At 31.2% G+C, this 24,685-nt stretch overlaps 1 protein-coding gene across 1 annotated transcript; it reads right to left on the bottom strand.

Annotated features, from left to right (window-relative positions):
- Positions 1–789: 789 nt before the first annotated feature.
- LOC144551970 (sulfated surface-like glycoprotein) lies at positions 790–1,897 on the bottom strand. The gene has a single exon (XM_078300080.1). The coding sequence runs from the start codon at positions 1,770–1,772 to the stop codon at positions 933–935; it is 840 nt and encodes a 279-aa protein (XP_078156206.1). The 5' UTR covers positions 1,773–1,897; the 3' UTR covers positions 790–932.
- Between the last annotated feature and the right edge of the window lie 22,788 nt (positions 1,898–24,685).

Here is a 24,685-nt window from a genome sequence, read left to right as displayed (position 1 = left end):
GACCACTTAACTCTATGCAAAATTTTTTTTTTTTTTTACACGAAGACGCATCACTCGTAAAGTATGCGAGTTTCAATAGTTCAGATTCGTTGTTTAAAGCCAATTCGATGAACTTTAGACTTGAATTCACCAAGAGACTTGATGAACTTAAGAACATCCTAGTTCTACTCTATTCTAAAAATAAAGATACAAATGTAAATTAAAACAGAGAATTTAATTCTTAAAAGTACAGTGACCCATATTGCAAAAGGATTCTGCAAGCCAGAGATTCCACACTTTTATTAGAGGAATGCAAAAATATCCTCAACAATATCTTAGATATCTAAAATTTGATTTTATTTCAATTGTAACAAGTACAAGGGGGCTAATTGTCATTAAAATCCACAACTACAACCATTTACAGGAACAATATTAAATTTTACATTATCCAATTGATATTTATGAACCTATCACACACATTTATTGGTGAACCTGCCAAAAGCTAAATTAACATCAGGTTTCTATTTCTAATATTCTGGTTTTGGAATCATTAAGAAAAAAAAATCTTTCCTTGATAACCGCTTTTTTTCATCAATGGTAATTATTCGTGCGCGTTTCTTGATATAAATATTATTAAATTTTTTGGTTGATATACAGAATTCAACTAAAGATTAAAAAAAAAAACAGTAAAATACATTTTTTTTAATTGTGCTCTTTTCAGTTTCAACTTTCAATGGACAAATAAAACTATAAATTAATTTCAAACGCATGTGCTCCCATAATAGACAATATAAAGAAAAGAAAAAAAATATGAAAATCCTGTACTTTTATAAAGAAATGATATTTTACACACATTTTAAAGCATCAGTTAAGCGTTAGCATTTCAGCAGCTAATCCAAAAAAACAAAAAACAAAAATTAATAACAAATCAACTTAACTGCCCATGAAATTTCTCAAACCTTGTAAATAATCAGAAAGCAAGGTAGCACTGCTCGTTGATCAAAGACAACAAGCTCGCCTTTCCCTATAGAAACAGAGTCACACTGACCATCCGATTCGGACCCAGATCCTACCCGGCCTGCTACGACCCGGCAAACCAACATCGCCCACCGGCCTGACCCGCCACCTGCACTATCATGTGCTTCCCTGCTCTTGGTGTACGTCCGTACACCATCCAACATCCTCCCGGCTGACATAACTTTGCACCGTGTTACACCGGCATCATACACCGGTTCGGAATTAGTACCAGTGCCGGTATAGGTACCAGTACGGCAGTGAAATCGCATCATCTCATTTCCATCAGCTGCGCAACGGGAGTCTGCAGATTTGGAAAAATGTGCCCGGGCCCTCACAGCGTTGCGGCATTCCTCAAACCGGGCCACGGTTCGGGCCGGGTTGTGCACACGGAACATCATCTCAATTTTCCCGGCAAACTGGAAATCTTCAGTCCTGCCAGACGACCAACTTGAATTAAAAATTATCTCCACAACCCGTCTCGATGAATGTCCTTCCGGTAGCTCCGTGAGAGACAAAAACGAACTGGAGGAATGTCGGGACGGCGCCAATGGAGAGGGAGGAAACGGAACGGGCACCGGTTTTCTCTTTCGACGAGGTTTGGGAGTGGATTGAGATTTGGGATTGTTGGAGGGTTGTTTTGGTAAAATAAAGACAGATTCTTTGGAGATGGTGGTACAGGATAGAGAAATGCGAGGGTTGAGTTTTTTTGGAGTGGAGGCGACGTCGTCTAGAACATTCGATTTGCACTGGAGAGATCGAACCCAGCCGGTCGCCATGAACCGGACCGGCGGCGAGAAGAAGAGGTTGGGTTTTGGTTTGGTTTTCTTATTTGGCGTGGTTTGAGGAGTGAAGAGAGAAGAAGAGGGAGGAGAAGACAAGAGACTTTTTATTCTACAACTTGGAAGTTGAATCCGGGTGTTATTATGTTGTCATTTATATTTTTTGGTCCTGATAAATATCTTCCAGAAAGATGATCCTTATATATCACCAACACAATTTAATTATCCAACATTAAAAAAGGGGGAATTTCATGTATATCCCTCAAAAGTTTCAATATTACATATTTATCCTTGAAAATTTTAGAAACTCACATATTTGTCCAATCTAACCCTATAACATATCAAATACCTCAAAAAATAATTAAATAATATTTTTAAAACTTTAAAATTATTTTATAATATTAATTAATAATATATTGACGATTAGCCCATTCGTTTTTGTATTTGTAGTCTGCCTGAGTTCTCTTCTCTCTAAGACGTGAAACATACCGCCTCTCTCTCCAAACGAAGATGGAAAAATTAAAGCAGCGAGAGGCGATAAAAATTTATCAGAGGGGAGGCGACAAGGAAAGACGAAGAGAAATCTGTGATTTGGCACGTTTGGAGAGAGGCAGGAGGTTTGACACCTTAAAGAGAAGAGAATTCAGACATACTAAAGAGATAGAAATGAAGAACATAATGGTAAACATATTCTTAATTAATATTGCAAAATAAATTTTAAATTTTAAGAAATATTATTTAATTATTTTGGAGATATTTAATATGTTATAGAGTTAGGTTGGACAAATATGTGAGTTTGTACAATTTTTAAGAATAAATATGTAATAGTTAAACTTTCGAGGGATATACATGAAATTCCCCCTTAAAAAATATATAGCTTTATAAACTATAATAATTATTTTTTTAACTATAATGCATAATTCATTTAATTTAATAAACATCTAATAGTTTCTTTTTTAATATTTCATAATAAATGCAACTTTTTTTATCTATAATACATCTCTATAATAAAAGGTACTGTCAATTATTTTATACCGAAACTTTTATTTTTACCATCTTAAAAAAAAAGGTTAAACCAAATAACCACTGTTTGATCAGAATTTCATTTTTGACACGGCCGTAACATGAAATTGCGGACAGAAATTTGAGTGTTCACAACTTCACGTGATGACACATTTAATTTTTTTTCCTCAAAACTTTGGTTTTCAACAGTTATTGGTCAAGAAAATCATTGAACTGGACCATGAGATGTGTCTTCAACGTGAATTTGCAGACATCTAGTTTATGTCTGCAATTTTACTGTGCAACCGTGTTAAAAATGAAATTTTAACCAAATCGTTATTATTTTAACTTTTTTATTTGGTATATTTAAAAATTTCGACTACTTTGTAGTTTGTACTAGTACAAATGTGCACTTCCTTTTTATTAAAATGTCCGTTAAAAAGAAATAGTCATAGTTTAATATGTTTTATGATTTTTTAGGAGAGACCAATATGTATAGAAATACCTACGGACTTGTTCTCGAACAAATCTGTCTGAAATTTTTATTTATACCATAATAAAAATAAAATAAATCAAAATGCTCTAGAGAAATTCATATTTATCTGGGCCGCTAAGCCGATCTGCAGCTTAATTATTGGAGGGTCACAGATTAGCTTGGTGCCCATCCAAAAAAGTCCAAAATTTTGCACTGTAATATTAAATACATTTAGGTTTTGAGAGATCTTCAAGGAATTTTTTTATAAACCATAAATAGAAAAACAATTTTTAGGGAACCAGCATGATTGTTTTTTTTTTTTTTAAAAACCACAAAGACCGAGTGGAGCATTCGGTCTCCACTTTTTTTTTTCTCCTCACCATTTTTTTCAATTTTTCACAGATTCGGCCACATAAGATCCGAATAATCCTTTTATGTATATGTATAGAGAGTGACTTGAAATTTTAAAATCCAAAAAGTCGATCCAAACCGTTAATCTTGTTTTCCATATTAATATGTGCTTGGAGACCAAATTTTACATTTTTCGGAATTTTTTTACTATTTATTAAGTCACTTCGAAAATTGTTGATCCAACGGTGGCTTAACAAAACAGTAAAATTAGCAGCCACCATTGGATCAACAATTTTCAAAGTGGCTTAATAAATAGTAAAAAAATTCAGAAAAATGTAAAATTCGATCTCCAAGCACATATTAATATGGAAAACAAGATGAACGGTTCGGATCGACTTTTTAAATTTTGAAATTTCAAGTCACTCTCTATACATATACATAAAACATATGCCACACCGTTTGCCGCACGGAAAAGTTGAAAAAAGAGTGAGACCGAGTGGAGCATTCGGTCTGGAGAAAAAAAAAAGTGGAGACCGAATGCTCCACTCGGTCTTTGTGGTTTTTCAAAAAAAAAAAACAATCATGCTGGTTCTCTAAAAATTGTTTTTCTATTTATGGTTTATAAAAAAATCTCGATCTTCAAACCAATATGCGGCCCCTCTAAGAATGGAGCCGCATATTGACTTAGCGGTCTTGATAAATGTGGAATTCCTCATATTTTGAGGTTCTTATTTAAAGGGTATAAATAAAAATTTCGGCAAATCTGGGGATGAGTATAATAACACTAATTTTTTATTTTGTAATTACTGTTATTTTTTTCCTGATGTTGGTTTGTAGAAATATTTTGCAGAAAAAACCTCGGGGGTAATAACACTTATTTTTTATTTTGTACTCATTGTATTTTTTTCGGAAGTTGGCTCTTTGACTTGGATCCGGAATGTTGCATGTATACCCCTGCCAAAATATGTATTTGTGCACGATTTCTTTCTAGATTAAGAATTAAAAATTATTGAGCGTTTTTTTAAATTGCTGATTAAATGCCGGACTAAGTGCGCCAGTGAGGTGCCACACTTCTGGGGTGGCCTTTTATTTCTGTTTGTTTATAGACTTTTTGTTTTTTGCTTTTCTCATCGTTGTGTCTCATTATTTCTATCACAAATGGCAACAGATAGGAAAATGTAGATAAGGCACAGACAATTAGACTCATTCATTCCTTTGTTTTCTTATAGTAATTATGTCGCTAAGGGTGGTAAAAAATCTACGCCCCTTATGCATTACCGGAAAAGGAAAAAATAAATCAGAACCGATGTGCTTTACAAATATCTAGTGTTGTAAATAACATACTCATACTCTACATGGTACCATCAAACTATTAATCATAAATAATCGATCATAATCAGATATCGATTGATTAGTCAAAAATATCAGTAACAATTTAGTCACCACTGACAACTAATTAAAAAAAATCGTAAACAAGAATTTTTTTTTTTTTTCTCGATAAATGGAGGTTTCAAAATTTTATAATTTATTACACCAACAGTCATACAGTGTAAAATATCAATGTGACTGAACGATTTAATTATGGGAAAGAGAGGAGAGGACTTGTGGATTACACATACCTTATTTGGTCTCAAAAAATTTCGAATTTTCAGTAACGAATACATGTTGCAACTTATGAAAATTACTGAGACCAAATCATTGATTTGATCATTGTAGATGGTCCAATGAGACTGAATTATTGGCAAATTAGAACATCTATGTGCTTAATATAAAGAGAGGGTTCAAATATCTCCATTTTTAACAACTTTAATGAGTCAAAATTTAAGACTTAAAAGTGAAAATAAAACCATATCTACATTATTTTATCTATGTACATGTAATAAATTATGACATTTCAACTTTGTTTAAGTTGTCATCAAGAGCTTGTAAAAACATTATAATGTGGATAATTTCTAAACATTGATTTTTCAACTTATTGATATACATAAAAGATAAAAGAAAAATGTGATATTTTTTTATGAGCACATAGAGCAAATAACATAGATCACATTTAATGTTTTTATTTTGACGTTTATGATTTAAATTTTGACTTATTAACATTTTAAAAATGAAGGCATGATAAATGCACACCAAAATAGAGACATTCAAACCGTCCACCAGTATAAAAATAGAGATAATAAATTTATAGAAATTATCAGAACATTCAATTAAGAAATAAGTAATGTTTTAAAGATCTCAACTTCCAGTAATACATAACTATGGAACTTAAATCATGTATAGTTGGTAGGAGAAATTTCATGTATGCTCCTTAAAAACTTTGAAATTATGTATTTTCCTCTAAAATTCATAATATTATATTTATTCTTCAAAAATTTAAAAACTCACAAATTTACCCATTTTATTTTTCTTTTAATTAAAACTCATATAAAACTTATAAAGTACTCGTATTATACTTTATTATAAATATTAAAAAATATCTGGCACGTTTGGGAAAAATATCAATTTAGAGTGATGCTTCTATGGACATAAGGACTTATTTGTAAAATGAACATATTTTTATTTTCAAAGTTCAAACAGTCGATCTGAACCGTTCATCTTGTTCTCCATATTAATATGTGCTTGGAGACCAAATTTTACATTTTTCTGAATTTTTTTACTATTTATTAAGATGGGTACAAAAAATATCAAATTCAGACCATTGCATTTGGTACCCATCTTAATAAATAGTAAAAAAATTCAGAAAAATGTAAAATTTGGTCTCCAAGCACATATTAATATGGAGAACAAGATGAACGGTTCAGATCTACTGTTTGAACTTTGAAAATAAAAATATGTTCATTTTACAAATAGGTCCTTATATCCATAGAAGCCTTTGTCATTTATTAATTGGTCAATTTTCAACAGCAAACAAGTCATTTCCATTATTTCGACATTTACACAGGTGTGTACCTAAATGGAACTCTGTATGTGTCAGAAGTAGAGAAATGATCTTTTTGCCCTTGAAAATCGACCAATCATAATTTTGATATTTTTTTGAAACATACTACATAGTATTTTTTCTTAATAAAGAGTAAAATGGTTACTTTATAAATTTTAAGCGAGTTATAAATGAAAAGCAACAGTATGGACAAATTTGTGAGTATTTGAAATTTAGAAGGATAAATTATGATATAGTGAATTTTAGAGGTGAAAATAAGTAATTGAATTTTTATTAGGGATATATGTTAAATTCCCTCTAGTTTTAAATACAAAAGCCCGTTCTTGCACCATTGTAGTTTTGTAATATTTTTTTCAGGCACTTAAACGATATGTTTGAAGAAAATGTGAAAAATTAGTAATGGACATGGATCAAGATGTGAAGAATTACAAATTCAATTCATGCTAATAAACTTAAAATTGTAAGATTAAGAATGAAAATTTAATATGGTAAAATATATGTTTTCGTATGTAAATATCTAAATACTATTTTGTACTTTTATGTCATCTAATGTATTATCCCTTCTAACAAATTTATAACAATTTAGTATAAAAAATTAAATGGTGCAAGAACAATTATCCTCCCCAACAAATTTATTACAATTTAGCTATAGTTAAATGGGTGATATGAATTCCATATCTAAACTGAAAATTTGAGTTACTTTAGGTGATATGAATTCCTATTAGTTATAGTACATGGGTTATGCTGTCTCTCTGTTTTTTTCTTTAAATTTTTAAAGCATGATCCAATTTCCTTCACATTGTTCCTCATTTTGCAATTGGCTTTACACTTTTACTAAATTAAACCGATCTTAGTCCATAACAAAAATTTAATATTAAATAATAAAAAAAGTATGTTATGTTTGTAATTATATAGTTGTTCAATCCCTTTTGTATTTTAAATGACTCATCTCGCTCGTGATAATTTTCTGTGGTCATTTTTAAATGTCATGTTTTATGAGGAATATCAATGGTAAATTCTGTAAAATTATAGACTTCGAAGGACAAAAATGAAATATGTGAGTTGCAATTGTTGAAGTCTAGAAGGGCTAAGTGGACAAATTACGTTGTGGTTAAATCTTTGCTTTCGAGGACAGTAATTTATATACAATCTAAAAAATAATATAAAAAGTACCTAGGGCATTATACTAAAAAAATATAAAACTAAAAAATAACCGCATCGCACAGTAAACTGTTAGTGGTGCAATTTGGTTATAATTTACCCCATCTTCTTTTGTTCTTTTAATTTTCCCTCATCATTGGGGAGTTATTATGTCATCTCCATTTAACTGAAAAAAGGAAGACTCCAGTGTCAACTGTAAATTTTGTTGTTTAAAATCTTAATTATTTTTTCAGTTTCCTTTTTCCAAAATAAGAATTCATATGTTGAATTGAACTAAAATCACAAGTCCAAATTTTAAATAAGAACACTCAAATTACATTATTATTAAAATCCAACAGCATCTACTTCGGTTTAATAGTTAGCATGTTTACTTTAACAGTAATAGAAACTTTCAATTTTTCAATTTGTTCATTGTATTGAAATTAATTCATGCCAGCTTACCTCAAATTTTTTTCAAAGGAAAGAAATAAATATTAAATATTAATTTTCGTAAGAACTAGTCTTTATTCTAGTGACAAAATACAATATTGATAAAAAAACCTCCTATAGATATTAAAATTATAATAAGACTTTCATCTTTCTCTCCCAAAAAAATAAAAATAAAAATAAAAATAAAAATAAAAATAAAAATAAAAATACCAGTTTTACTTCATCCTTGTGTCAAAAGAATAACAGTTTTTTGTGAACCACAGAGGAGGTGGTCACTTTTTGCTGTAAAGCATAAAGATATGAACTGGGTAATGCTTGGGCGGTTTGAAGGTGAAAGATTGGGCCCCTTGAATGCTGGTGGATAAGGGATGTAATGATGATTTATTTCACTTTGTCATTGCAATTTGAAATTTTGAAGATTGAGAAAGTGTCATTTATTGGGTCTGATGGAGAATTTTCAGGGGTGAGTCAGAAAATAAGAGTGAGCAATTTTGTCCAAATAAAATATAATTGTATAAGTAGGGTTTAGATATTCGAGCTCTTTAATGCTTCAATAGTATATTATATTTTTTTTATCTCTATTTTTAAAATTTAAACATTTAATTTGAGCTGCTCAATATGATTTTGATAAAAAAATGTACTTGAAGATAAAATTTTATATATGTTTTTTTGAAATATTTACTATTAGTTTAGATAGGTATAAAATTTTATATATATCTTAATATCTGTAAGGATAGTGGTACGGATATAGTTTTGAATTTTAATTATCTTTATCCGAATAGTAGATATATATTATATAGTTTAATATATATTATGAAAATATTTATGTATATATCTATAGATATCTGATATTTGATATGTATCTATATGTATCCATATAATATCTAATTCTTATCCGTATTTAAAAAAAAAATGAATATAGATATGAATTTACTACTATCCGATCCGTTTTCACCTCTAGCCCCTGCTTCCTCTCCATACTTTATGTGGCTCTTACGGATTTTTTTTAAAAATAGAATCAATATTAATTATTCTAACAGAACAAGCACTATTGGTTTGTTTTTTAGAAAAAACAGCTCCCTAGGAGCGGTGGAGGAAGAAATAAGTAGAGATGATCAATGTAGATTGTTCATAATAAAATTTAAATTCTCCCTCCACCGATCCCTAGGATTGGTGGAGCTTTTTTTTTTTTTTTTTCTAAAAAATGAATTTATGATAATTGTTATTTGTGATTTTTTTTTATGGTTTGATTGTTAGATTAATGTTAGATTAATCTAACATAGGATCAATGTTAGATTACTTGATGGAAAAATTTCCAATATTTTTGGTTTTGTTTTACGGAATATTAGAAGTGCATCCAACATTTTAATATCACTAATATTTGTTACCTCTGTATCAGAAGTTTGAACATTTAATCAATTCTACAGATGATATCCCACTACATAAAAGAATGTATTGAAATTCTAAATCTAAAATCTCTTTAGGATATATTTTTTTTTTAATTCGTCAATTATTGCAAGAAAGAGTATTGGTGAATACAACTTTATCCTCATTTAATCTTAATTCAATATGGAATAGTAATTTAGAGCATCTCCAACCCAGAAATTCATTAGAAGGATACAACTAACCTCATTTAATCTTAATTCAATATGGAATAGTCATTTAGACCATCTCCAACCCAGAAATTCATTTAATCTTAATTAAATATGGAATAGTCATTTAGAGCATCTCCAACCCAGAAATTCATTAGAAATTAATTAGGACTGTTAACTACACAACATAAATTAAAGTTAATTTTAATATCTTAACCCCTCCATCCCAGCAATTGCTTTTTAATTTTTTTGAACTCAACAATGAGAGAGAGGTTCTTTGGGCCAGAGTGGTTTTAACAACCAATCAGAGTAGTTCTTTTGGCCAGAGCGTGGTTTTAGTTAACGTTTTCTTTATAAAAAAACACTTGCTAAATTAGAAAACCTCCCACAATGCAGAAATAAAAAAAAAAAAACTACGAGCGCAGGTTACAAACCGAAAAACAATCGGTATTGTAGATGTTCTTAGTTATGTTAAAGAAAAAGAGAAAATTTGGAGGTTGCCATGGGTTTTGAATAAAGTATTATTTAAAAGGGATCAACTAACTATCCCCTAGTCAATTTCTCCTATTTATCCCCCAGTCAATAACTACTTGTGGGGATCATTAACTAACTGCACTTCATTAATTACTTGGGGACCATCTAATATTTGATAGATTTTATAACTGACGCGTGCAAATATGGATACATATGCGCGCAAGTGTTAATATATAATATATCAAGTATTCATACCTATGATACTAAGTAGTTCGAAAAAAAAACTGGACATCACACACACACATCTTTTACACGTTTTTAGAGTTGGTTTTTTTTTTCTCCGTTCAATCTCATCAATATTTCTGACGATCTGTGAGGAAATTTGCAAATCTAAAACCATAGACATCTTCTATATTATTTTTTCTTTCAAATGAGATCCATGATGACATATTTTCGAGCTGTCCTTCGTGAAAGTATTCATACCTCGTCGTAAAAGTATTTATACCTAGTAATGCAAGTATTCATACATCATCGTGAATACCTTGTCGTGTAAGTATTCATTTTAGATAAAATGCTTGATACATAAACTATTAACATTTGCATGACAATGTATGAATACTTGCATGATGATGTATAAATACTTGCACTACTTAATATTAATATTTTTCAAACGTCATCTTGTATCATATAGAAAAAATTTGATAAAATATGTTAGGTACAAACACTTCAGACATGAATTATATACACATGCATTACAAGATATGAATACTTGAACGATGATGTATGAATACTTGCTCAACAAGATATGAATACTTGCATGACAAGATATGAATACTTGCACGACGGACAACCCGAAAGTACGTTATCATGGATCTCATTTGAAAGAGAAAATTACGTAGAAAACGTCCATGATTTTAGATTTACAAATTTTCTCACATATCGTCAGAAATATTGAAGAGATTGAACGGAAAAAAAATCCAACTCTAAAAACGTGTAAAAGATGTGTGTGCATCCAGATTTTTTTTTGAATTACTTAATATCTTAGGTATGAATACTTGATGTATTATATATTAACATTTGCGTGCATAGGTATTCAGATTTGCACGCGTCAGTTATAAAATCTATCAAATATTAGGTGGTCCCCCAAGTAATTAATGAAGTGCAGTTAGTTAATAGTCCCCACGAGTAGTTATTGACTGGGGGAAATAGTTTGGGGGATAAAAATCTTTATTCTATTTAAAATTGAATCTAAAACATTAGGTATGTTTTAAGATTTGTGTGAATGATTTAGATCAGGGAGTGATTTAGATTCATATGCTTTATATTTGTTCACAAAAATCTTAATATTGTCAATTATATTTTTATGATAATTGTTCTTTGTGATTTTTTTATGGCTTGATTGTTAGATTAGTGTTAGATTAATCTAACATAGGATCACTATTAGATTACTTCATGGAATAATTTCCAATATTTTTGGTTTTGTTTTACGGAATATTAGAAGTTTGAACATTTAATCAATTCTACCGATGATATCCCACTACATAAAATAATGTATTGAAATTCTAAATCTAAAATCTCTTGAGGATATTTTTTTTATTCGTCAATTATTGCAAGAAAGAGTATTGGTGGATACAACTTTATTCTCATTTAATCTTAATTCAATATGATATGGAATAGTAATTTAGAGCATCTCCAACCCAGAAATTAATTAGAAATTAATTAGGATTACCAACTAGACAATAGAAATTAAAGTTAATTTTAATATCTTAACCGAAAAACAATTGGCATTGTAGATGCTCTTAGTTATGTGAAAGAAAAAGAGAAAATTTGAAGGTTACCGTGGGTTTTGAATAAAGTATTATTTAAAATTGATAAAAAAAAGGTAGATCTGTTTTAAGATTTGTGCGAATGATTTAGATCAGGGAGTGATTTAGATTCATATGCTTTATATTGCTCACAAAATCTTAATATAAATCAGAAGGATATAACCTAATTATGAAGAAAGATTGTATTCAAAAATCCTGACGACAAAATACAGTTCCATTAAATATATATGCTGTACAGCTAGTGCTTGATGAGTATAGATAGTTCAACAAGTATACCTCATGGAACCCACTAAAATATAATATACACAACACACGTGATATAAGGTATTAATTAGATGATCTTTCTCAATCAAGTTAGGCTCAAATTTGTACACATATACTTAGACGCCAGTTCTACTAGTTATGATGTACTTTTCATGGACCAATAAATCGTTTCATTTATTTTAAATATTGAACATAATTTTGCTTCTTCCCCCATCATTTATATATACAACGCACGTGATATTAAAATGTAACAGAAGTTTGTATTCCAACTTCGTAAATATGCAGATGCGGATCTACAATCAAGTCAAAAATACTTAATCACCCCTACATATTTTTTTAATTATATATATTAAAATTTAATTGATTTTTTTTAAGTTTAATGTAGTAACTCTGCGTAAGACACTAAATATGAAAATTTGAATTTTAATACCTCTGATCACAGTTTCAGTCCTTTAATTAAATTTTTTTAATTTCATCCGTGTAAATATCGTCCTTGTTATATTTAATTTTTTTGTATAATTTGTTGTATTTGAAAAAAATATACATTAGGAGAGAAATCCAAAAAGTTCTCTTTGAAACCTTTACATTTCGGGCGATTTAGGTTGGCCTCCCCATCTTTCTCCATCTAACTTCTCTCTCGGTACTATCTTTTTGAGCGGAAAAGAGAATGAGAGAGAAGGGAGGGACCGGAACCGAAAGTGCGGTATTGTCAGAGCTCGAAGTGTAGAATCTCATTTTGATGGAACACGACGGAGAGTAGATCTAGTCATTGTCGGAGCACGACGACGGTCAAAGAAGTGGATCCGGTTGTGGAACGGGAGGGAAGGGATGGGAACCGATGGGAGCCGAGAGTGCGGTATCGTTAGAATTCGGAATGTAGAGTTTCTATCTCGATTAGAGCACGATAGTGAGTAGATCTAATCATCATCGGAGCGCAACGACAGTCAAAGAAGCAGATCTGATCGTAAAGCGAAATGAAAATTAAAGTATTAAGCTGCCGAATATTCTTTTTTGAAATTTAGTATGAATATAAATATTTACTTTTATGTTATATGAGAAAATAAAATTGAAAATTTTATAAATATGTTTTTTTAAAAAAAAAATTTGATAGTAGTAATTAAAATATCGTTGTATAGACATCATAATATAAAATTGGGTAATTATAATATCCCCCACCTATCCATCCCCCATTTCATCCCCCAACTAACTTTCTATTTTAACTATAACTACTATTTCTAACAACCTTTATTTCTTTCCTCTTTCTCCCTTTCTCTTCCACCTCTATTTTTCTCTTTCACCTCCATCTTTTTCTCCCACCGCCGCCTCCGCCTCCCTCTCTCACCTTCACCTCACCTCACCTCCGCCTCTACCTCCCTCTCCCACCTCTGCATCCCACCTCCTCCTCCACCTCCGTTTTTCCATTGATAAGCTCCCCTCCCTCTCCCACCTCGAAATGATAAATACAATAAGCTCCTTCCCTCTTACACTTTCGCCTCGGTTTTTTCCCTCTATGCTTGCTGCTCCTACCCTAGCGAACGTTCTGCCGGAGATCATCCGTCACTCCATCCCAATCAAGCACGCCTCTGTCAGGAATGAATACTTCAACGTGTATGAATGAATACTTCAATGTGTTTGAATGAATACTAGAGCACGTCTCTACCGGGTCAGATCCGTCACTGTCGATCGTATCAAAATAATTTTGTATATGTATATGCAATTAATCTTTTTCATGTTTATGTTCCCCTTCCTCATGAAGTAGTGGGTTTTGCAAAGAACAAAACTTTATTAATGGTGAATTAGGCCACTGCGTATTAAATAAATGACATAAAAACAAATTTTGAAAAAAAATAGAGATATATTAATGAATACTTGATGTCTTAGATATGAATACTTCAATGTGTATAAATGAATACTTGCGTGACAAGATATTAATATTTGTGCAACAGACAACTCGAAAGTATGTCATCATGGATCTCATTTGAAAGATAAAATTGTGTAGAAAACGTTCGTGCTTTTAGATTTGCAAAATTCTTCCCAGATCGTCAGAAATATTTGTTAGATTGAACGGAGAAAAAAAAACCCACCTCTAAAAACAAGTAAAAAATGGATGAGTGATGTGTCCAGTTTTTATATTTACACTTACACGATGAGGATTAATACTTTCTCGATAAGAGATGAATACTTGTGCAACGGACAACTCGAAAGTATGTCATCATGGATCTCATTTGAAAGATAAAATTGTGTAGAAAACGTTCGTGGTTTTAGATTTGCAAAATTCCTCATAGATCATCAGAAATATTGGTTATATTGAACGGAGAAAAAAAACCACCTCTAAAAACATGTAAAAGATGGATGAGTGATGTGTCCAGTTTCTATATTTGCACTTGCACGACGAGGATGAATACTTTCTCGATAAGGATGGATACTTGTACAACGGACAACTCGAAAGTATATCATCATGGATCTCATTTTAAATATAAAATTATGTCAAAAATATTCGTGGTTTTAGATTTGCAAAATTCCTCACCGATCGTCAGAAATATTGATTAGATTGAACGAAGAAAAAAAAATCCCACATCTAAAAACGTGTCCAATTTTTTTTTTAAATACTTGATATATTAAGTATGAATACTTGATGTGTTATATATGAATACTTGATGTATTATAGATGAATACTTGCGCGCGCCAGTTGTAAAATCTTTCAAATATTATGTGGTCCCCAAATAGTAAGTGGTCCCCCTAGGTAGTTAGTAGTTATTGAAGTAGTTAATGACTGGGGGATGAAATGAGAGATTGTTACGGGGGGATAGATGCTCCCTATAAAATTATAAATCAACTTAATTTAAAAATTGGAAAGAGATACGCAAGGAAAACGCTCGAGATTATGATACCCCTATTCTTACGCACAAGAGTTTGTTAGCACGTGATTTTCTAAGTTTTAATTCTTTCGATCTGATTTGTTTGGTTGGCTGGAATATTGCCTATTTTAATTTCGCACACGGAATATTAGAAACGTGTTACATTACCTTCCTACACAAAATACACATCGCCGACATTAAAATTTTCGTTTAAATTTGATCGGTTGAATTTTTTGAAAAAAAATCCGTGCTAACTCATCTTTAATAAATCTCCTTCAAAATCATTTATCCGTGTCCCTAAAATGAAACTAACCGATATGGATTCCAATTTTGAAGAGTAATATTTTTATTATAATATAAATTAAAAAATTGTTCTAAATTAATGAATTCTAACAAATATAGAAAAATTTGATTCAATGAGTCCGATCCTGTAACACTGTGAACTTTTAAAATTCAGATTTAATTAAAATAATAAGTGGTTAAATCGAATTATATATATATATATACGTATATACGAAATTAGTGACGTGGATGGTGAACAATAATTATACGATTAATTGTGTTAAGAAAGAGGAACAATAGGTGTTATATAAATCATTTAGACAATATCGAACAAGTGGAGGGTTTATTTTGCAAAAATACCACTTACAAGTGGGGGGCCCTTGTCATTCCCTCCTCTTCCCCTCCTTCCTTTCCTTTCCTGCCCCCATCTCTTTTCTTCTTTTCCTTTGTTTCCGCCAAGAGAGAAAGAACGAGAGAGAGAGAGAGTGAGAGAGAGACACCCCGGTGACCATTTTGCCCGAAAACCGAGATCTAGGAAGAGGAGCTCAAATCTCGCATATCCATCCGTTCCATTGGTAATTCTCGTTTCTATTTCTCTCTCGTTTCTTGATCCTTGTTTTAGGGTTTCGGTGAAAACCCGTAGAATCGTACCAAATTGATTATTCCGTGCCTTTGTTGTTTCTAAAGTGTAAATTTATTGATTTCGTGTTCCAAAGTGCAACCAAATTTCCAAATTACGGATTTTCCCAAAAATTGATTAGGGTTTAAATTGTAAAAGTGCCGGAATTTAATAAATTGACCTATGGATAGATCCTAACGAGCACGGCTAGCGGGATTGACGAGCTTACCGAGTCGCGAGATCGCGGACCTTCTACGTGCCCTACATAACCAGGTGCGGGGGTTCACGGGATCTGTTTTGGGGTTTATTCGTAGAACTAAATAACGGTGCATATTATTATATTTATGTTGATTGCTTGATTTAAATAAACTGTGCATAGCATGTTGAATCTCTGATTGAAAGCATTTGTTGCCGCATTGCATTAATTGTGATATTAGTGTAATTGAATTGTATAACTGTTATGATTCTCATGTTGGTACGGTTTATCGATTGTTGATCTGCCGTTTTGAATAAGTGAGTGGAACCACAGTATGACTTGGATTGATTGTGTGAAGTGAACAGTGTATCATAGTGGAAAGTCTAGCTAGCTACTAGACTTTCATCCAGGACCCTTATGCGCATCTGGAGAATGACCCTAGTGAACCCAGTACCGGTTGGGTAAGGGAAGTGCAGTGAAATTTTAGGTAGAACTGTGGTTCAGTGGTTCAGTGACTCAGTGAAAGTGTCAGTGATTTCTTTTTGAGAAAAGTGATATTCTGTTGCATATTCGCGGAATATGCCCGTGTATATTTTAAGTGATGAATTGATGAGATTGTATGACTTGAAACCAGAAAATAGAACTGTTAAGCCGGAGGTGACCGATAGTTGATATCTGTACCTCATAACCAGACTTATATATATTATATATGTGAAACCAAATCTTTCTGGAAATTCGTTGATTGATGTTGATTTTATGTGAATTGAAATCCGTTTGAATCTATTCCCGGTACATGTGCATTTATTATTATTGGTGAATAAATAAATAGATGCCCTATTGCTAGTGTATTTAGTTCTGGTGATGGATTTCTCACAAATCCAGTAGCCCTTTAAATTCCGCACTGAGAAAACGGATGACAGGTTTTCTCACCCCCTCCCCTCGGGGAATTTTTTCCCTTTGAACTGATATGTGCAGGTAAACGCGAGTGAAGTGGGACTCGGGCTCGACTCGTGAGTATAGGCCGAGCTAATAGGTTATGCCAAACCCTTTTTATGCCATTTTGAATGTGTAGTTGAAACCGTAGTCGGTTATTTTGATGTATAGGTTATTATCGAACCGTAGTATGTTATAAAACCCTAACGGTATGTTTTAAATGGTTGTTATGATTTAAATGTTGAAATTGCATGTTAAACGTCATTAAAATTTCTAGTGAATGGGGAATAATTGTTTAGTTATACGGGGATTTGATCGGGTTTGAAAACGAGGTGAAATTCCATGAAAATGGGCAAAGGGATGAAAAACAGTACCCTTATTGCGGGCCGCAATGAGAGTAGACAGAGAAAAATTCGCAGCTTAAAAAGCCAACCAGGTTATTGCGGGCCGCAATGAATGGAGGCAGAAGTGCTGTGCAGAGGCTGGGAATTTTGGAATTTGTTGCGGGCCGCAATAAATTCATTGCGGGCCGCAATGAATGGAGACAGAGGCAAATTTCAAAGGCTGGAAATTTTGGGAAGTGTTGCGGGCCGCAACAGCCCTATTGCGGGCCGCAATGGGTTCTGAAAAATGCTGTTTTAGGGTATAACTTAGTCAAATTAAATCGGTTTTGAACCAAACTTGTTATAAATCAAATCATATGATAATTTGACTAATCTGGACCGTCGGTTAAAGGATTTTCATGCAATTTGACTTCTCCAAAATAAAATTTTCCGTGCTCTATTGAGCGGTGCTTCGTAACCTCAGACAACGCTCGCAGGGGGCTGCCGCCCCCCTGCCACCCCCCGCATACTAATAGAATCAGGCCCACCCACATAAAAATATAATAATATAAATATAAATCCGCATGCATGAACAAAACCGCATTTTAAAACAAAACTGCGCGACCCCCTGTTCCGGGGTGTAACAGATCCAAATATATGAGTCAAACTTAATGGTTCCGATCCATCGATATATTTTTTTTGAACGGTTTAAAAGTTGAATTGCAAGTGCCACATTTCATAAATCCTAATTGGAGTGGACTTAATGAGTCCGATTCAAATATTTTTTTCTTAAACTCAATAGAAAAGAAGAATCGGGAGTTGTCACATTTAATCAATTCATAATTGGATCTTCATCATGGAGCCGATCCATTTCTAACCTGATTTTTTTGTGGTATCTATAATCCAGATTTTCCATCAACGTCTATTTCTTTTTTAAAATAAAATATATCGATGGATCTAGATCTGGATCATTGAGTTCGATCCATATATTTGAAGCGGATTCATTGAGTTAGATCTTTCTATATTTGTTGGAAACGAGGCAGACTTTCTGTTTTTGTACGTATGAATTTAATAATTTATATAGATAAAAAATTTCCATGTCCACGTCAAAACGAGCCATAATTCTCTGTGTTTTTAAACTATTCCAAACCATCATGTTTGGTTGTGGCCTAAAGGGTGGAATAAGGAGTTTAGGCCTCGTTATTCCATCAAACGAGCCTTAATTGAGCCGGACTAAGATGACATAAGCCGATCTTTAGGCCGGCCTAAATTAAACCACCTCACATGGTGGTTTAATTTTATTCCACCTCATGGCCTAACTTGAATGATTATAATAAGATTTTATTTATATATAATTATATAATTAATATCTTATATTGTTAATATATTAAATAATTATTATAATAATATTATATAATTAATATCCTATATTGTTAATATATTCATATTATATAATTAGTATTTTCTTATTCATAATTATTATTAATATGTAATTATATAATTAATATGTTATATTGTTGATATATTAAATAATTATTATAATAATACTATAATACATTATAGTTGTTATTAATATATTAATATTATATAATTAGTATCTTATTATTATTAATTATTATTAATTTATAATTACATAATTAATATGTTATATTGTTGATATATTAAATAATTATTATAATAATACTATAATACATTATAGTTGTTATTAATATATTAACATTATATAATTAGTATCTTATTATTAATATATAATTAATATTTTATATTATTAATATATTAATATTATATAATTAGTATCTTATTATTAATAATTAATCAATTTAGGCTTTCAAAACTGTAGTCCTCCACCAACTCTAACTAAACAAGAAATATTATAAGCTATGATTTAGCTTTAGATCTTAACCAAACATAAATAATTTAGACCTCCTTAGCTTTAGGCCAATCAAATATGGAAACAAGAATTGACAATGGTTTAAAGAAAAATAAAGAAACAGAAGTTGTTGTCAACTCATGAAAATGGCATGCGAAATAGTATATGTCATGAATGTACTTTGAAGTCATTCTTTTGCCTTTTTGTTTGTTCGAACTTCGAAGTAGGTAAGCAGTTGAGATGCTTTATCCTTCCCATGCTCTGCTTTCTCATTTTCCAAAATTATTTTGGATTTGCATTTGGTTTGATTTCAAATGTGCTTTGGGATATGGATTTATAAGTTGTGTTGTTTCAGACAGTGTTTAAATAATGTTATGCGTTTATGAGAGGAATAGGATATCGATAAGCGATTAATTTATATGTGACTGATTAAAAGAAATTTTATGGATAATTTGCGTATTTATTAAAGTTATGTACATATACTTCAAATTATAAAGAAAAATTAATTAACTCATCAAATAATTTTTTTTAACTTAAATTCATTGTTAATTAATCAATTTTTTGAAATTGACATTTATAAAAACTAAAATGAGTGAAGGCAAAGAAAATACATATACAAATAAATACAAAAAATAATAAAAATGATCAACTAATTGGTCATATAAACTGAAACAGATAATTCGTAATAGTTTCGTCACTGCCCACGACTAATCTACCAATTAGTCAGACTAAACAACCGTCTTTTTACAACACTAGTTTCATAATAATTGTTGAGTTCATATCCTCAGTCCTCAGGTAACATAAAATTTATGTTTAGATCTAGACCGTCCAATCAGATCCTGGACCAATCCGATTCAAAATGGAATGCACAAAATCTCTTTAATCTTCATGGATTCTGATCGGACGGCCTAGATCTAAACAAAAATATTCTGTACCTTACATGATATGTCATAATTGCTTGGTAGCATTCGGATTAAATACATGGATGCGGTTAATAAATATTTCAGGTAAGAAAAAGGAAAAAAAAAAACGGTGCCATGAATTGATCTCCTCCATTCATTTGTTATTATTACGAAAATATTTGGATCCATGAATTGGATCTGAAATTCGGTGACATGATTACATTTATGATTTCGGATCGGCATGTGCGGTGCAAGGCTGAGTCAACTTTGCAAATTCAACGCCTCGTTTCATATCTGATTTGAGTAAAATTAATGTTTGCTTATTCAAACGAAATTAGGAACACATGCAGAAAATAAGATAGAGCGGAGCAAAATATTTGGAAGGGGCCATAATTATATAATTATTTTAAATACAATTATATCTTTGTAATTTAAAAAAAAAAAATTGAGTCAGGAATAGACAAGTACAGTTCATTAAAACATTACTTTTCGAATGAAAATTAAGTTCAAAATTTTTCATTTTTTCATTTTTTTTACTATTTCCTAGATAGATAGAAAATTACATGATCTAATTTTTTTTTAACATCCAAAAATGATGATTTTTTTATCTATTTAAAAAATAATAATACATTTTAAAAATGTAAAATTTGGCCTTCAATTAATTTTTCATATTGATATCATATTGAGCAGTTTAGATTGAATATTTGATTTTTGAAAATAAAAATATTAATTTATAGCACAAACTGAACAACGTTTTGTACCATTGCTCACTCATAACAATTTTTATATATATATAAAATCTACCACATCAGCATCCGAATTCAATACCAAGCATCTTAATACATACTTAACCAACTCTACATACCTTAATGTTTATATTGAAAAGGAAGTTTCTAAATATTTTATATTACATTAAGCTGCTGTTGTAAAGTTTTTTTTTTTTTTTTTTTTTTAACTTTTACTAAACTATTCTGTATAAAGAACAACACTTTAACGGAAAAGTACTTATATTTATAGAAGAAACAACTTAAACGTGCAATAATTAATTATTTATCCTCACTAAACCCGGTTAAAAAAAATATGAAATTTATATCCTGTATGAAAAAGGGTCACTTCATAAAAAAAAAAAAATCTTGAGAAAAGAAATAATTAATTTCCTTTTTTAATGAATTTCAGAATTTACTAAATTTTGAACCTGCAATCTTTTACAAAGAAAATATTATCTAACTATTATAAAAAGTTCGTAACTGCATCCTAATTTCAATCATTATACCGATCTCAGATATATAGAACAAAGGAATTTAGGAATAATCATCAACCAAAAAAAATGCCTTATTAAATTGAACCAAACTGAAAGCAATATTTGAACCAACCTCATAGCAGCTAAACGGCTTTTTATTTTATTTACTTCAATATTCCATGCCGTTGTTTTGAAGGAAGAATTACAAATCCTTTTTTTATAAAACGAGGGACCCATTAATAACGAAATATTTTCTATCCTTAATAGTTGCAACTGTTATCTTTAATGGCTATGAATAATAATTTTTCGTTGGTTTCGATATGTGGTGACATCCTTCAACATATGTTTTGGACCACAAAAATTCCGGATATGTGAGGTGACTGAAACTTTGATTTGATCTCCAAAATTGTTTTGGCTTCAATCTCCAACCAAACTGGAGAGAGAAACGCATACAGTATGAAAAAAACCACATAGGCAATACACAGTATCATGCCTAACCAAATATTCAACACAACAAAGCCATGCTAATGTAAGCATCTAATAGCAAGAGACCGGAAAAAAAATCACAAACTAATCATTGAGGAATTCTAATCCAAGCATATGGATTAAATCTTCCTGTGCCAGCATAGGGTGCTCTACCTCTAGCATTGGATCCCCCTCTTGAACCGTTGCCCTTGGGCCTACTATAATCAAATCCTGAGAAGATAAGTCATTAGTGTCGAAAGGTATAATTAAAGATAGGTTAAGCAAAGAACCATTATTTAAGGTCTTACACCAGAATGTAGCTAAAGCAGTAATTTTGGAGCCAACGGCCTTTAAAGTAGGCATACGAGATTGTTGGAAACAAAGCTTATTTCTTACAAGCCATAAACACCAAAACACAGCTCCTCGAACAAGATCTACCAAAGGTTTATCCTTAAGGGGAATAGAGGCATTCAGAAACCATATATCATTCATAGTCGAACCCTCAAACAGAAAGTTATTATGTTGAGCAATCCAACTCCATATTTGAAAAGAGAAGGGGCAATGCATAAATAAATAATCAATAGATTCAAACGAACTACAAAAATGACATGATGTATTACCTATCCAACCTCTATGAGTAAGATTTTCTTTGGTCAGCAGTTTATTTCTTTTGAGAAGATAAAAAAAAATTTTGATCTTCAGAGGAATTTTAGATGACCAAATAGATGTAAATTCAAAATTGGGAATACCTCCATATTCAAGTCACATATAATAAGAATGAGCTGTGAACTTACCTATAGAAGACCACCTCCATAATAAAGTGTTATTTAAAAGGGGGTTAAGTCTACAATTATTTAAATGAGAAAGCAGATTATGCCACTCATGAAAAGTGACACCTGTTAGTTGGCGTGTGAAAGAGATATCTAAGAAATAATGTTCTAAAACCTCACTAACCAATAAATCAGGATCTTGAGCTATAAGAAAGAGAGTTGGATATAAACAAGCTAAAGTATGTTCGGAACACCATCGATCTTTCCAAAATAAAATGGTAAGACCATTATCCAAAGATCTGGCTAGCCCAGTATTGACTACATGGGCACCCTTTAAGATACCCCTCCAAAAAGGAGAGCAAGTGGAAGAAAAACCTGTGTGGCCATACTTAGTCAGAACTATTGATTTCCATTTACAACTAATATAAGGATCTTTAAACCTCACCCACCATTTAGCAAGCAAAGACTGGTTAAGACGTTTTAGATCAATTAAACCCAAACCTCCCTGTGATTTACTTTTACAAACAGTTAACCATGAAACTTACCTCTCAACATGTCACAGACTGAATTAGTTAATTCACAATAGTTTGTAACTCACTAGATGGATCAGTAAATTTTTGGGAATGAAATCTCCTTTTATTGAGAAAAGGAGGACCCTCCTATTCTCCAATCGGAACCGTTTAAAATCGATCAAACGGCTTCAATTACATCTGATTTATTTGTGCTTTGAGATTCGTGTCATGTTAAAAAGAAATTGAAGCCGTTTGATCGATATTGAACGATTCGGATTGAAGAATAGGAGGGTCCTCCTTTTCTCAAGAAAAGGAGCAGATTGGCTTCCAAATTTTTGTGCCACTCCTGATAAAAATTCTTAATTACTACGCCCTGTTCATCTAGTATTTGAAATTATATGTAGTTCTTAGTGTGGTGTTGTGAATGGAAGAGATCAAATCAAAATTTCAGTAATCTCTTGTTGAGAAAAATAACAATCAATATGTTTCTTTTAAAATCTATTTTTTATTTTCTAAAAATAATAAAATTGAGATCGTAAATGGTGCAGCGAACTTGACGGCTATAGTTTGTTGTATTGGGTTGTGTTGTTTACTTGTTTTGGATAGTTAACTGCGAAAAGGACATGATATATCCAATTCAGAATTTGCCAAAATTTGGTACCACTTGGGACCCCTCGACAACTGTAAAAGGAAACATTATTGATTGTTTATACGAATCGGTACGGGTGCATATTGGTTGGATTCGTACCATTTTATCTATATTTCTAATTCGGAGCAGAACTAGGGTGTTCTTAATTTCATTAAGTTTCATGGTGAATTCAAGTCTAAATTTTATCGAATTGGATTCAAATGACGAATTTGAACTGTTAAAATTCGCTTACCTTACGAGTGATGTGTCTATATGTGAAAATTTTAAACATTCGAATTAATTTAGTATAAAGTCAAGCTGTCAAAATTAGAAGATTAATAAATAAATTTTAATGCATTAATTTTTGGAACATTTATTTACCACTTGACTTTATGCAAAATTAATTTTAGAATTAAATTTGTTTACATGTCGATGCATCACTCATAAGGTGGACGGATTTCAACAATTCAGATTCATCGTATGAAGCTGATTCGTTGGATTTTAGACTTCAGTTCACCAAGAAACTTGGTGAACTTAAGAACACCCTAGTTCTACTCTTCTAATTCAATATATAGAGTCTAATCGTATCTATTTTTATGTCATTTTTTGTCGTCGAATTTTACTGATTTCATTGACAATTATGTATATAAAAGCATAACTAACAATAATCAATTATTTAAAATTTGCGTGATGTTATAGTTAGTATAATGGTAAATAAAAAATTATTTTAATCAAAATAAATGATAAACAGAGTCAACGATCCGTAAGCATAATTTATTGATAAAATTATGTTTATTCAA

This window comes from Carex rostrata, chromosome 3 (genome assembly GCF_964058835.1).
Source record: "Carex rostrata chromosome 3, lpCarRost1.2, whole genome shotgun sequence".
NCBI classification, from domain to species: domain Eukaryota; kingdom Viridiplantae; phylum Streptophyta; class Magnoliopsida; order Poales; family Cyperaceae; genus Carex; species Carex rostrata.
The sequence above is the reverse complement of the archived record's forward strand: the minus strand, read 5'-3'. Positions and strand labels throughout refer to the sequence as shown.